At 33.5% G+C, this 14020-nt stretch overlaps 1 protein-coding gene across 4 annotated transcripts in view; it reads left to right on the top strand.

The window, feature by feature from the left end:
• The window catches only part of LOC141447633 (octopamine receptor beta-1R-like), a 155830-nt gene continuing 141810 nt past the window's right edge, over positions 1-14020 (top strand). Inside the window, exons 1-2 of one of the 4 annotated variants that reach the window (XM_074115383.1) lie at positions 1-1358; positions 7806-8044. In XM_074115383.1, the coding sequence (XP_073971484.1) occupies positions 697-1358; positions 7806-8044 (901 nt within the window). In that variant the 5' untranslated portion in view covers positions 1-696. The remainder of the gene's footprint in view (positions 1359-7805; positions 8045-14020) is intronic. The other 3 variants (XM_074115384.1, XM_074115385.1, XM_074115382.1) reach the window with 3 other exon arrangements.

Raw genomic sequence — 14020 nt, 5'->3', positions numbered from 1 at the left:
TTTAGAGAGGGTCATGAGTTGAGTGTAAACTCAATCTGTTCTTGCTCATAATTAGCGTAAATGTCTAAAAGAATGTTGAATAAAAGGAAATTTGAAGCAATACTGGATTCTCGATAATTTGACTGAATTAGGCTAAAGTAGTGAAAAGAGGCAAAAGAGCGGGGTAGAAAAGGCGGGAAGAAGATATCATTGAGTTGCTGGTGGGGATAGCCCGGGGGCGGTGGATTGCAGTGAAGGCGGGAACTGCCAGCTCCTCTCTAGTCAGTTTAGTCCGCGGGCAGCAACTATTAACCAGTGTAATATAATTTGTATTTATTTGTTTAGTTTTTGTTAGTTTTATTACACATAAAGTGACTCTCTGCCAAAGTGGGGGAAGAGTTGCTCCCAATTTTTAGTGTGTTCAAATGTTTTTAGCAGAATGGGGTGATTTTGGTTTTGGTTTACTTAGAAGCATGAGGAAGTGATTTTAAAATGAAGAAAGTTAGGAAAATTCTTAATGTTATTGAGAATACTTAAGTTTTTTAATTTGATTTAAGTGGTTTACTTTTACCTGGACGATTTTAAATCGTTTTCTTCGAGCCTTTGACGCTGGATCTCCAGTAAAAATGTGGTGCAGTACACAGATGTACACTCGTTGATTGTTTATTTATTGTTTTTACCAAACGATGCCGCCAGTACTCGGTTAATCCATGAGCCATGTTCAATGATATGGCTGACAGTACACCGTCAGCCTATTTAGAGGCTTATCCTAACAGTACTGGAGCGGAACTCGTTGAAGGCGTCTCAGTGGCACCATTTTTGTTGAAAGGATTTTTGATGGGATTAATAATTGTAGGCGCAGTATTAGGCAATGCATTAGTAATTATTAGCGTTGTACGCCACAGAAAGTTGCGTATTATCACTAATTATTATGTAGTATCGTTAGCTTTGGCTGATCTGCTTGTAGCATTATGCGCCATGACGTTCAACGCAAGTGTCACTTTAACAGGAAGTTGGCTATTTGGTCCGTTTATGTGTGACGTTTGGAACTCATTAGACGTTTATTTTTCTACAGCTTCAATATTACATTTATGTTGTATAAGTGTGGACAGATATTATGCTATAGTTAGACCGTTACAGTATCCGATAACAATGACCCATCGGACAGTTTCCTTTATGCTGGCCAACGTCTGGGTCTGGCCGGCCATCATTTCCTTTACACCGATATTCCTCGGCTGGTATACCACTTCGGAACATCAAGAATTCCGTAAAACACATCCGCACATTTGTATATTTGTTGTGAATAAATATTACGCGATAATTTCCTCATGTGTTTCCTTCTGGATACCTGGTGTCGTCATGGTAACAATGTACTTCCGGTGAGTTCTTTTTTATTTATTTATATTAATATTTCTGTTTTTTTTAAAAAAAAATAAATAAATAAAAGGTTTTTGCCACTTTCTCTCAAGGCCTCACCATAGCAGCAGGACCAGCGGTGCGAGGCCACCTCCATTGATGTTTGTCCCGAATCTCACTGACAATAAACTACAAAATCTAGTGAGACCACTCGTACCTTTTTCCTTGATTCAGCAGACTAATTATTTTTTCAAACTTGGAATTTGTATTAAAAATAGTTTAGTACCTTTAAATATTATATATAAAATTAAATAAATATATAGAAGAAAGTTTATTGATGCCACATTTTTGCAAGAACCACACTAGAATAATTCATCCTTGTTAAAATTACAAAACTAAGTGGTAGGTCTAAAATAAGTTATGTCGAAGTTCAAATGAAAGCCTTTGGTGAATTTCTTAAAGGTTTTGGGGTGGAAATAGAGAAGGATAGGTCCAAGAAATACCTAATGTATCTCAATGGTCTCCTGGTGAGGCTCTTCTTAGGAGAAAACACCGAGTTAAATTTTTTAAAAAAGTGTGTTTTTTAATAAAAAAAATCTTCAAAACAAAACGTGCTCGATCTAAAAGTATGTTTATAATGATCTGTAACACTTCAGAGATAAATTCTATTTCTGGAATTATCGATAGAATCGATTTTCAGTTTTCACCAAAAAAAAATCGGTTTTTAAGTGTTCTGAGTCAAAGAAGTTTTTATTATTAATTAGTCGGTTGTGTGCGTCTGTGACTGATGTTCCGTGGATGTCCAAGATGTAGACATGTAGACAATGTCCAAGATGACTTCAATGGGGAATGGGTAAAGGCAATAAAGACCAAATAAAGGGAGGGATATCTGACAGAAACATTTTCGAAAAGCCGGGATCCTCTAATACTGTTGTACTAGAATAATATCTACTGTTGTACTTAGAATAATGCCGATTTTAAAGAAAAGCGTTGGAGGCGGAGTCTAGAAAAATCCAACATTTCAAAATTAGGTTCTGTACAGTAGCGCATTCCCTGTTTACCCGGTTTTATTTTAATTTGGAATTTTGGTTCCAGTTTTAGTTTTATTAATATTATTTGGGGTCAAGGCTGCACTTTAGAAGGAATCGCAGGGCTCAGGTTGAGAAAGACATCATCATCTTCAAGACGTTGTTGGTCAGAGAGAAACCATCTTCATACCTATCAAATTTAATCTTTCCCTAGTTTCCAACTTTGTGTCATGTTGACCATGCACGGAACATCAGTCACAGACGCTCACAACCGACTAATTAATAATAAAAACTTCTTTGACTCAGAACACTTAAAAACCGATTTTTTTTTTGGTGAAAACTGAAAATCGATTCTATCGATAATTCCAGAAATAGAATTTATCTCTGAAGTGTTACAGATCATTATAAACATACTTTTAGATCGTGCACGTTTTGTTTTGAAGATTTTTGTTTATTAAAAAACACACTTTTTTAAAAAATTTAACTCGGTGTTACAGAGGGGTCCACAAAATGTGTATTTTCTGCAAAAGAAAATCAAATCTAGCCATATCTACCCCTTACGTGGTGTTCAGAAAACCTCCAATTACTTATCGTGTCGATTGTAACTGATTATTTCTTCAAATCATCGATTTGGGATCTTCTTCTCACTGGACTCTCTCCAGTAAATAATATAGTAGTAAATTCAACGAATATCTAACGTGGTGTCTTGAGTGAGATTGTGCAAAGTTTGTTGGTACGAATGTAATAGATTGAGGTAAGGTTAATAGCCTATTATAAAACTCTCGATTAGAATTTCAAATCGATTTCTCACTGTCCGTTACATATATTTATAGAACAAATTCAATGATCAATGTTCATTCTATTCTATTTGAATTCTATTCATTCTATATGTAGAAACTCACACTTAGATTATCCTTGTTTCAGAAATTCTTATTATTTTATAAAACCTTCAAACTCAAAGGAACAAAAGGAACACAAATCAGCAAGTACCCAACATTTCATTCATACTGCTGTTCGTAATTTCAGTTGTAAACTTTTCTTTCCGGTGAATATCAATTTCAAAAATTTGACACGACTGTTATACTTTCTCTTAACAGCTAGGAGAGGCTTTCAAGACCACTGTATCAGATAATCTATTGACAGAATGCTAGTTTACGCAGTCTAGTTTACAACCGGAAAAAGGTGAGGAGAAAATTATCTGTACCCAAAACTCTTTTTTCACTGAATGTAAACGAGGTCTTTACAGAAGCAGCGCTTTGTTTGTTAAATTGGTGACGCCATTGGCGAGATTTGTGAATTGGGAAAGACGTCATGTAAGACGTAAAAAGGAAGGTTTGTTCTGAACTAGTAGACTGTTGTGTTTGTTTGGGTATGCACTTCAGATAGGTTTTTACTGGAGAAAGTCAGAAATAGTATGTGCACCACAAAGTCGGAGTAGAAGGCACTGCTAAAAATTGATTCCCTCGTTGCTAGTGCAATAAATCAGCTGTAGAGATCACTATTTCAGGACGCTTTGTCCATTCTCTCTTAACCTCATTTAAGATAATAAGTTGGAGTTAATGCGCTAAAAGTTGTTTAAAAAAGAGTACGAGAAGAATTTCTGAATACTTTATTTTTCACAGTTTTTGCCACTTTTTTCTCGAAATCTAATGATAAACTGTGTTACGAAAAATTACTTTTTTTTTTACTACGATGAGCTTTTTAATTTACAAAAAAAAAAAAAAAAATAACTTTTATAGAAAAAGGAAAAGAAAATTGCCAAAGAATGGTATTTTTCCAACATTACCTTTTCCGTGAAGTTTTTGACTACCAACTTAATAAAATGAAAAAATATAAAAAACTAATTTACAGCTAAAAATGAGAAACTTTTAAGTTATAATCCTGGGAAAACAAGTAACTACATAATTTTTTTGTATCTTCAGGTAATACCGTCAATAAAAGTTGAAGTTGGCTTCAACTATAGAAGTTGCTTCCTTGGGATACTAAAGAAAGGGAATCCAAACTTAACAGTTTTTCCCTTTTATCTATACAATTAGGCAGTTCTAACATTTTGTTCTTTGCACGAGGAACTTGGAGTTTTAATCTCGAAGCTCTCTTCTGATTGATCAGCCGATCTATTTCATCGCTGAGAATAGAAAGTCTTTAGAGTGTCCATATTCTCCTCTCTTTTTTATTCATCGTAATAAGAATAAGTGTAAAATTCGGGTAAAATGTTTGAAATTAGATTTCTGTCGGAAATGCATATATTACGTTCCCTTGAAAGTGACCAAAATGTTTGTACTGCATGGCTTGTGTTAACACAACTAGATCTTAATATAACGACAAAAATGGGAGAAAGCTCATACATGGTATTTCGTTATCCGTATCTATGTCCTTCCGTTAGTAAGTAAAGGCGAAATCCATCGCACGGATGTGATGAAAATCTTTCATTATTGCTTTTCTATTTGTTCGCCATTTCCTAATATATAACATCTAAATGTTGATCTCAGAATGCACTTTTCTGGCGCAAATCATTTTCCAAAAATCTAGAGTAAACGCTTGACTTTCTTTTAAAACTAAAAAGAGGATACGTTCCTGGATCGGAATATTAAATTGTTACTTTAATATTGGAGTCAGTTCAGAGTATATTTCTTTCAGCATTAAAACAAATCTTATAAATATTAAAACTTTTGTTATATGAAAAATTAAACTTTTTATGTGCTTCCTTTTTTGTGAAAAGATATCATTTACCTTAGTCTTTTATTTTTTCTCGAAAGGAGAAAAAATCCCTTCATGCGTACTAAAAATTAGAAACGAGAATCGCTAGTCCGTGTGTAATACATTCAAAGGGATGAATACGGGACTTGGTGAGGCGGGGACTTCTCCTAAATTAAGCCAGCTGTTACCTTTCTGAAGTTTAGCTGGCTTTAAAAAACAGTTTTTAATATGTAAGCTGAATTATAAAAAAAATATATCAAAAATCTACGGTGCTTGTGTGAGACGTATGTGTTTGTCTCTCTAATCTCCTTTCTCTTGTCTTTCTTTTTCTTTTTTTAATTAATGAAAAGTAAGAAGTAATCTGGTGGAAAAACATTCACAAAGCGTTTTCTTAACGCAGTTTTTACAATGCTAATTCTGGGATTCCACTTCAAACGTGCAAACATTAAAGTTTAATTCAAGAATAGTTCGGGGACTAAATGTAGATAAATGATTTTCCTTTTCATTATGGAACTTCATGTCCAACTACCGATTTGTAGACCTCTTCAAAGAAGAAGAAATTTGTCTTTTTCTTCAGCGTCTTGTTGTTTTATTATGGTTACCATCGAGCAATAAGGCATTTCCCAATCACTTGTGTGGGATTTCAGCCGAGGGGCTCAAAATCTTGTGAATTCGCTCCATCTGCAACAAGAATAGTGAGTAATGGAACATAGTTGGCATACAAATATTTGCTTTGGAGGGATCTTCAATGCCTTCCTGCTGTTTCTATGATACCCAATCTTCCAGGCCCTATCCTGCAACGACATCAACATCCTTAAATCAACTTAATTATTTGAGTAAGCAATACCACACCAAAGCGATGTGCACATTGACCTTTTCCGTCTCAGGATCAGCAACAGGTTACATCGGCAAACTTCTAAGCATCATTCTACCGAACGCAGAGTAATTCTGTATCGTAGAAGAGCATACAAATTTTTGTAGAACTTCCGTTACATTAACCGCTACATTCATTTGATATATAGATTTGTTACTGAAAATTGGTGTCTTTAATACTGACTGTTTTAGGTAATAAGTGCCTAAAACTATAACCAAACCAACCTTTAACGGAAATAAGCATAGTGCACAACAAATTAAAATTATTCTGGAAGTATAAGCCTTGAAGATGAACTAGTCCCTAGGTGGAAAACTTGATATTAATAACAGATAAAATAAATAAATAAAAAAGAAAAAAAGTAATAATAATGACTGAAATTGAAAATAATCTTTCTTCCCCTATAATTGTTGTATATTTTTAGATTGTCCAAAGCATTTAACCCAAATATTTATATTGTAAATATTTAATAATTTTAATTTTAGTAATTTAAAAAAAAGAATTTATTAGTGTATTTTACCTGAACGAAACATGATTTGATTCAAATTTATAGATAATTATGTTGACTTAAATATGTATCATGCCGAAAAGTCTGTAAACAATAAAAAAGAGTTGTAATATATTAACTTATTCTGACTGAGACTAATTAAATAATTAGCGAGATAACAATTATATTGAAGAAAAATTGAAAAAATTATTCGGGAAAAATAAGAAAATGTATTAAAGCGAGCAAGGTGCGAGAGTATAAAGCACAGGTAGACAAATGACAAAGATAGATGTGACCAGCCTGCAGCTAACTCTCCCTAACATTCCCTCCTATGTGTACATACTCGTACCTAGAGAAACAGCTACTCATGGATCTTATAGTTCGACCATTCAGTCTGCGCAATCTAGCGTTACTTACTGATTTTAGTCGTGTTCTCTTAATCTTAAATTGTATTAGTTAATGCCCTAGTTATTATAAGACTATTATGTAATAACTTTATTCTATTATATGTATAATGTACGTATATAATTTTCAATTTCATTTTCATTTTATTTTTTTAGCCCTTTCTAGTCTGTTACTTTTAATTTCCACTCGGTTAAAAGAAGCTTCTTAATAGATTCGGTCATAGACAATATCGATCAAATTAAAAATGAGGGTAGGTCAGCAGTGCTGGATAATGTATTTGATTTTATCCGTCGTAGCACGCATGATTATTGTATCTAAAATAAGTCGAAATCGATTAATCCAGCTCTGATGGTGGATGAAAGTCTGAAATCGGCCAGGGATGCGATAAGCAAGCGTGCTACACGACGGGTAAAATAAAAGCTAATATCTGGTCAATAGTATCTGCTATTTCACCATGCTAGCTCCAACCACTTAGAGCTTGTTAGCTCTTTCAAATCCTCCAAGTATTTTTGCCAAGCTTAAACAAATGGCGATAGTGATCGCTCTTATGTACTTCTGAAGCGATGAACTCCTCACTTCCTCTGACTCTGGCCAGTTATTTCGCGATCACAATCCAGAGTAATCTTCCATACTTTGAGAGTAATATTTCTGATACTCATATTTTGCAGACTGAAAACACTATGGATATTCCTCTGTAATTTAAACGTTCAAGGATTCACCTCTTTTGTGAATGGAGTTGATTGCTGATTTAGCGATCTTTCGTCACTGGTTAGAATCTTTTAGATTACTTTTAGATTCAAGGGAATTTGCTGAGTTTGAGCTAAACTCTAGATTGAAAAATATTTGCATAACACATATTAAAAATGTTATTTGTAGGACTCTTCTGACATCTACCTGATTTTTCTACCTACGTTCCTTATTTAACATATTCTTGATTTACTCTGAGAGCGCTAATATAATTTCTTTTTTATATATTACACAGAATCTACAAGGAGGCGGTGAGACAAAGAAAAGCCCTTTCCCGGACTTCCAGCAATATCATTTTGAACAGCATCCACCAGCACAGACGCGGCCATCCGCACTATGCGCCCCGGCTGTTGCCGCCTTCGAATGAGGGTGAGCTGTCTCCGACTACTCTCTCATCCGGGCCGGACAGTAGAAATTCTTCGGCAGCCAGTGCAGTTATGCTACCACCCAAAAATATACAACTCAACAGTAATGGTCAGTAAAGTGCGATAGCGAGGTTTGGCGACCGATTTTTTTTTTTTTTTTTTAAGGAAGTCAGATGTTTGGCCAAACTCAAAATGTAGATTTTTTTTGTTACTTTGGTTTTCGAGTTTTCTTTTTGAAATTTTAAGTTCATAAAGTTTTTTATCCACTTCCTCAAGTTGTTAGTTCAACCATTTTAGCAATATAATCCGAAATACTCATGAACTAGACGCAATAAGTTTCATAAGACTTCCGTGGAATGGTTTACTAAATTTCAACTGTCTACTGTAAATACCATAGAGATTTCTGCCAATGAATCTCATATAAAAGAGGCGGTATTCATTCGTGTGCAGTTAAGTAGTTAACTAATCTACTTATAATTATTTCTCTTATTCGAAGCCAAGGAAGCGATGAAGCATTCCTATCTTGTTAGTAAACCCTTCGTAGCAAGGGGTAGGCAGCCTTTTTGTGACGTCTCCATGAACGTATAAACATCGACGCTGTGGTCATTAGCGCCAAATGGTGTTTTTTAATTCTCATACGAATAGTGGGACGAAATAAAGCCAAGATTTGATTTAAATGGTGACCCGAATTCCCTATCAGACAAAATTCTTGATTGTTCACGATCCCAACTACATAAAGGCTGCAGCAACACTTTCAACACCACTCTTGCTTTACATATTTGTTTCGTATTTGGTTTATGTGCATTAAATACCAAAATTACTTCCACAAAGTAATGGCAAAATCTTAATCGTTTCTGCTGAAAAACGGTGTTTTTTGTAGAATTTTAACTATTTCAGTTAACTTAAGATCAAGTAATGGTGGAAATGGAAAAATTTGTTATTGAAATTAAACTTTTATTTCTGCTAATTTCATGAATAACATTTAATTGGCCATTTCACTCAGCCATTTGTTAAGTTTTAAATATTTCCAAAAATGGAAAAATGTTTATGGTTTAAAAAAGCAAAAATCTTCAACCTTACAAAAATAAATATTTGCCATGTGTTTAACAAACTGTACCCAAGAGTTCTCTGCTGTCCGACCCACATGTCTCCCACATGGGAAAACTGAACTAATCTTTATTTTCATAATTTCCTTGTACATATGATATATTTTTAAATCCTGGTTTTTATGATTATTCTTTGTTTATATGTTTTCTAAGGATTGATTGTTAATAGATTGGTTTAAAAAAATTGTTAGGTAATTCTAAAGTAGAAATATAAAATAGTATTATTTTTCTTCCACTTTTTTAACAATCTTATATATATTAATTCAAAATTACGGTTTAAAGTTTAATTTTATTTATATATGTATATAGGAAAGAGAGAGCAGCCATTCCTTGTTTTTAGTAGAGGGAATTGTTAGCTACTGCTGGAGCTGGTTAAATTTAGTGTCAAGGGATCTATTTACTGTGTATCTGGAAAGCTGCTCATGATTTTAAACTATTTATAATTTTAACCAATTTTTTAGGATTTTTATTTCATAAATTTTGTAATTGAAGCAAAGAGAAATTTTTATTATTGGTTTAAACTAGAATTACTATGTCTTGTCTGTTCTCAACTGGACCCATTTGATCAGCCTAAAGGCTTCACACATTAATAAGAACTAAATAAATAGAAATTAAATTAAAAATAATTATGGTTTCTCTTCCTGAATCTACTAATGCAGTCTCTTTTTCCCCTCTCTCTTTATTTTGAAATTTTCCAGTTGATGTTAAACCATGTCATCCTGTCGCATAAATGGAAGAATCTTCACCCGTGATCCTGTTCATTTCCAGATCCTGTGTAGTTGTTAGATTTTTAACAAATATTTTTGGCGGAAGTTGGACTGTTTTCATTTTTGTATGGGTTGGTCGATCTGAGTGTTGTAGTGGAGAGAAATTTGGAGCAGATCGATTGACTGGCTCAAACTGCACCGAGTTGTGCTGCTGGTTGCGCCCATAAGCGGTGTAATGGCCAAGTTATAGGACACATAAGTTTTTGGAGAGTTATTAGGAGTCTTTTTTCTTTTACCCATGACTCAATCTTTGATGCCAATATGTTTGAAAAAACTACTTACGGGTAAAGATTTTAAGATCAGATAGATATTTAAAGATTTATTTGGTATTCAATCAGTTTGAAGAGAAACATTACTAAAGACAAAAACCCCCTCCCCCCCACAAAAAGAAGAAGAATTTGGAAGACGTTTACTTTTATACTTAGATCTCCTTATAAAACTATTCAGTTTGAGAAGTGAAGTAAAAGGGTTGATCAAGCGACAAAATTATACAAATCAGCAAGTAATAATTACTTCATTTGCACAAAAGGCCGTAATTTGTACCCACTCCCCATATTATCCTGAATTGATTTCTCTTACTATTATGGGAGCTTTCTAAGAACATGAACTACCCTTTTGAACCATATCTTCACAAATCAATACAGAAGATTTTTAAAACAAAACAAAAAATAGATTTTCCTTTGGAAATTTAATAAAAATTGAAATAATTTTATTGCAATAACATTTTTTAAAATTTATTGGATGTGTCATTTCCTTTGCTGGCCATTTTCATCTATTAAATATTTGTTGTTCAAGTAATAATAAAATCTATATTACAGATTCGTAAACAGTAATAAACAGGCACTTTAATTTAACTCTTTTTCAAATGATTCTTCTTATTTGTTTTTATTATGCTCTTTATGCTGAATAATCATCACACTGAAGCCCATTAAACTAGAAAATGAGAAAGTATTGTTCGAAGTATGTTAAATCTGCGGGTTTGCGAAAACTTGAGGGGGAATATTACACAGCTGGAATCGATTGTAATGAATAGATTTTCAAACGATTTCTCTGAATTCAATATTTACTATTCACATACTGTAGATAAAAAAATTTTGTTTGAATTGTTTTAATAACTAGAATTCGTTTTAGGCCAATTCTTTGGAGCATTGGGGGCCTTCCAGTAACATTTCGTTGTAATGTTTGGTTTTACAATCTGGATCATGTTAGAAAGGATGAATGTTTAAAAGTTTGAAGACAATGTAGGAAGAAAGAATAATGCCAATTTAGGTCACAAATTTTTATTTTTTGCCAAGGTTTGCACCTAGGACGAGGTCACCGGCTACAACGTTAACTGCGTTCTTCAAGTTATATCAAAATGACGCTTTTACGAAAACACTGCTGTATTCGGAAGTTTCTACTTATTACACACGAACTGCGTGTAGAAAATCATTTGAAGAAGTGCGAGTCGACGGACAACCTGGCAAATTTTAAGAAAATACGATAGGCAATCCGTAAACCGTGCATCCCAATCAAGATGAATGCTTCTTTCTTAAATAAGCCCGGTCCAACGTCTTCCAGCAATTGAGAATTTGAAAATGCGTGTATTATAATAAAATAATGCAATGTTAGAATCAGGCTCTAGGTCAGTGAATATACAATGAATACGCAATAGGCCTGCTAGTCTCGAAAGAAGAGGTTTAGAAAAAAAAAAAATACAAAATCATCATTAATTTTCGAGGAATTTCCTCAATTTCGATTTTAAATATTGTATTTTATTGCGAATGTACATTATACACATTAGGTCGGCTATTTCAGTAAACAGGGAAAAGTAGAAAATCTTCATTAGTTTTTCTGGAATTCCCTTATTTTCTGTTTCTAACATTGTACTCTAAAGCCAAGCTTATATTATGTACATTACGTCGGCAGGTTTTGGTTGTAGAGATTCATAAAAAAGGAAAAAATAGAAAATCTTCTTTAGTTTTGCTGAAATTTCTTTTTACGTTAATGCCAAGCGCATTTTATACACATTAGGTCGGTTGGTTTTGGATGTAGAGATGTAGAGAAAAAATCCTCATCTAAATCAAATTCGGGCATTGTTTGCAATCACATTTACCGCCTGCTCTCCTTCATCTCCAACAGAGTTATAGAAGAAATATAAATCGCACGTGGTTGAAGATATTTTCCGTCGAATACGCAAGGAATATGAGCATGAATTTCACAGCTGAAATCTACAACGAAGCGTTGTTTATGATTAAAATTTGTGCTTACAAATCACGAACAAAGTTCTCTATCAATAGGAAATGCCATCGCCGAATCTGTTGCTGCTGCTTCGTTCGATGTGGAATTGCGTCGTGAAACAAATTACAACACAGGAGTTCTTTTGTCTAATGTGCAATAAATGTTCCTAAGCTTGAAGGCATTTACGATCAAATAATGATAATTGTCAACAATGGGGTTGGAGAAATTTGCTTCTTAGATGCGTCCGGAGAACTGGTAAAACGTTCCTAATTAGACTGATTCTGGCAGCAATTTGATCCCAAAATGACGTATTCTTAGCTCTTGCGTCGTCCAGAAAAGTTCCATAACTAGACTGAGGCACAATAATGCGTGGGTGGGTTTAGCTAGATTTTAACGTAATTTTACTAAATATCATTAAACGGATATTTTATTTATGATTAATATCTATTAATATTACTTATTATTATTTAATAAGTAACGTTTCTTAATAATTATAATATTTTTGTAACTTTATAAAACGTACTATGTATTGAATTATACAGTTGGTCTAACGTTACTACGTATACAAACGGCTAAGCGCCTCCCACTCTGCGCTCTACCTAACGAACGGTTGATAGAATGAAAAGTTGCCAAAAACCATATCTGTAGAGAATTTTATGCTCTATAACTTTTGTCATAACTTTAAATGTGATTTAGAGCAAAGGAAACAAGATATTTACAAAAAACCGAATTTCGTGACCTTTGACCACTGATATCCATTGACGTATATACGAAATTCTATGAGACTTCTAAGCCAACTTTTAAAATGCCAAAACCAAGATTTATACAAGTTTATAGTTTATTATCTTCCATTCCGAGTTTTACCCCTTGTTTACCTTATTTGACTGGGCCAAAAATGACATAATGTTTTGGTCAATACTGACTAACTAAATCACGATCAATTAAAGTAACTTTGTTTTTAAAAAAAGAAAAGAAATAAAATTTTGCAGAGTTTACACAAGATGGATTTAGTGTTTAGGCTGATTAAAATGTAGAATAGTTTAATCTAAAAACACGCTAAAGGATTTGTTAATTTAGCGAAGCATTCTATTAGACAACGGAACACCTCTTTAACGTTCACAATGGCGTGCGAATTTTAAGTTTAGAAAATAATAAATTTTTATTTCCATCACAAGTTTATAAAAATATTTATTAAAGTTGTTTTAAAGCCCCAATCTCGATTAAGGTTTATTGAGAAAGCGAGCGGTATGGAGGTGGACATGAGGTGCACTATGGACTTATTAAAATTATAGGATGGCTGTAATGCCAGGAAATGGCGTTCTAAATGGTAGCCTTACATCTATGACCACGACCTTTTAGCGCAAATATCAGCTACCTTCTCTTTATTCTCTCCTAGCATAGACATTTATCTAACTGGTCGTGACGTCACACGGTCCCTTATTTCACGGCACCTTAACGATTGATCCCCTGACTGGAATTGGATCCTAATCGTTTAAAAAGTTAGAATAACTTTTTAGTTTCTCTTATCTTAAGATATTGTCTTAAACTTATCTCTTTGGTTCTAACTTTTTCTTATGAAGTATTGATTTTAGGTAGATTGTGGGTATATTTGTGGAAAATCTGTTGTTAAGCTTCTGAGGCCTAAAAAGAGTTGCTTGAAAAATGATTTGTATTATTTTAAATCATCATTATTACAATATGTATCATATACTTCAACTAATATATTATATATTTACAATTTTGCTGGTAAATTGTAGGAGTTTTACCTTCATAAATAAAAGGAAGTTAAAGAAGGAGGGAGATATGGAGGGAATATTGAAGTAAAATCAATTAATTGTAGAGTATCGTTCATTGTTTTCTAATAATTGTTGACTAATTCAATGATTCAGACAGGAAGAATGAGCATTACCAATTTCAATTATTACTTTTTATTTTTGCCGAGCTTTCGACCTGGGGACATGGTCAACTTCCGGCTGTTGAACATATTTGGCT

Source organism: Rhodnius prolixus, unplaced genomic scaffold (genome assembly GCF_049639745.1).
Source record: "Rhodnius prolixus isolate KJV_2025 unplaced genomic scaffold, Rpr scaffold_7, whole genome shotgun sequence".
NCBI lineage: Eukaryota > Metazoa > Arthropoda > Insecta > Hemiptera > Reduviidae > Rhodnius > Rhodnius prolixus.
This window is presented reverse-complemented; position numbering and strand designations above follow the sequence as displayed.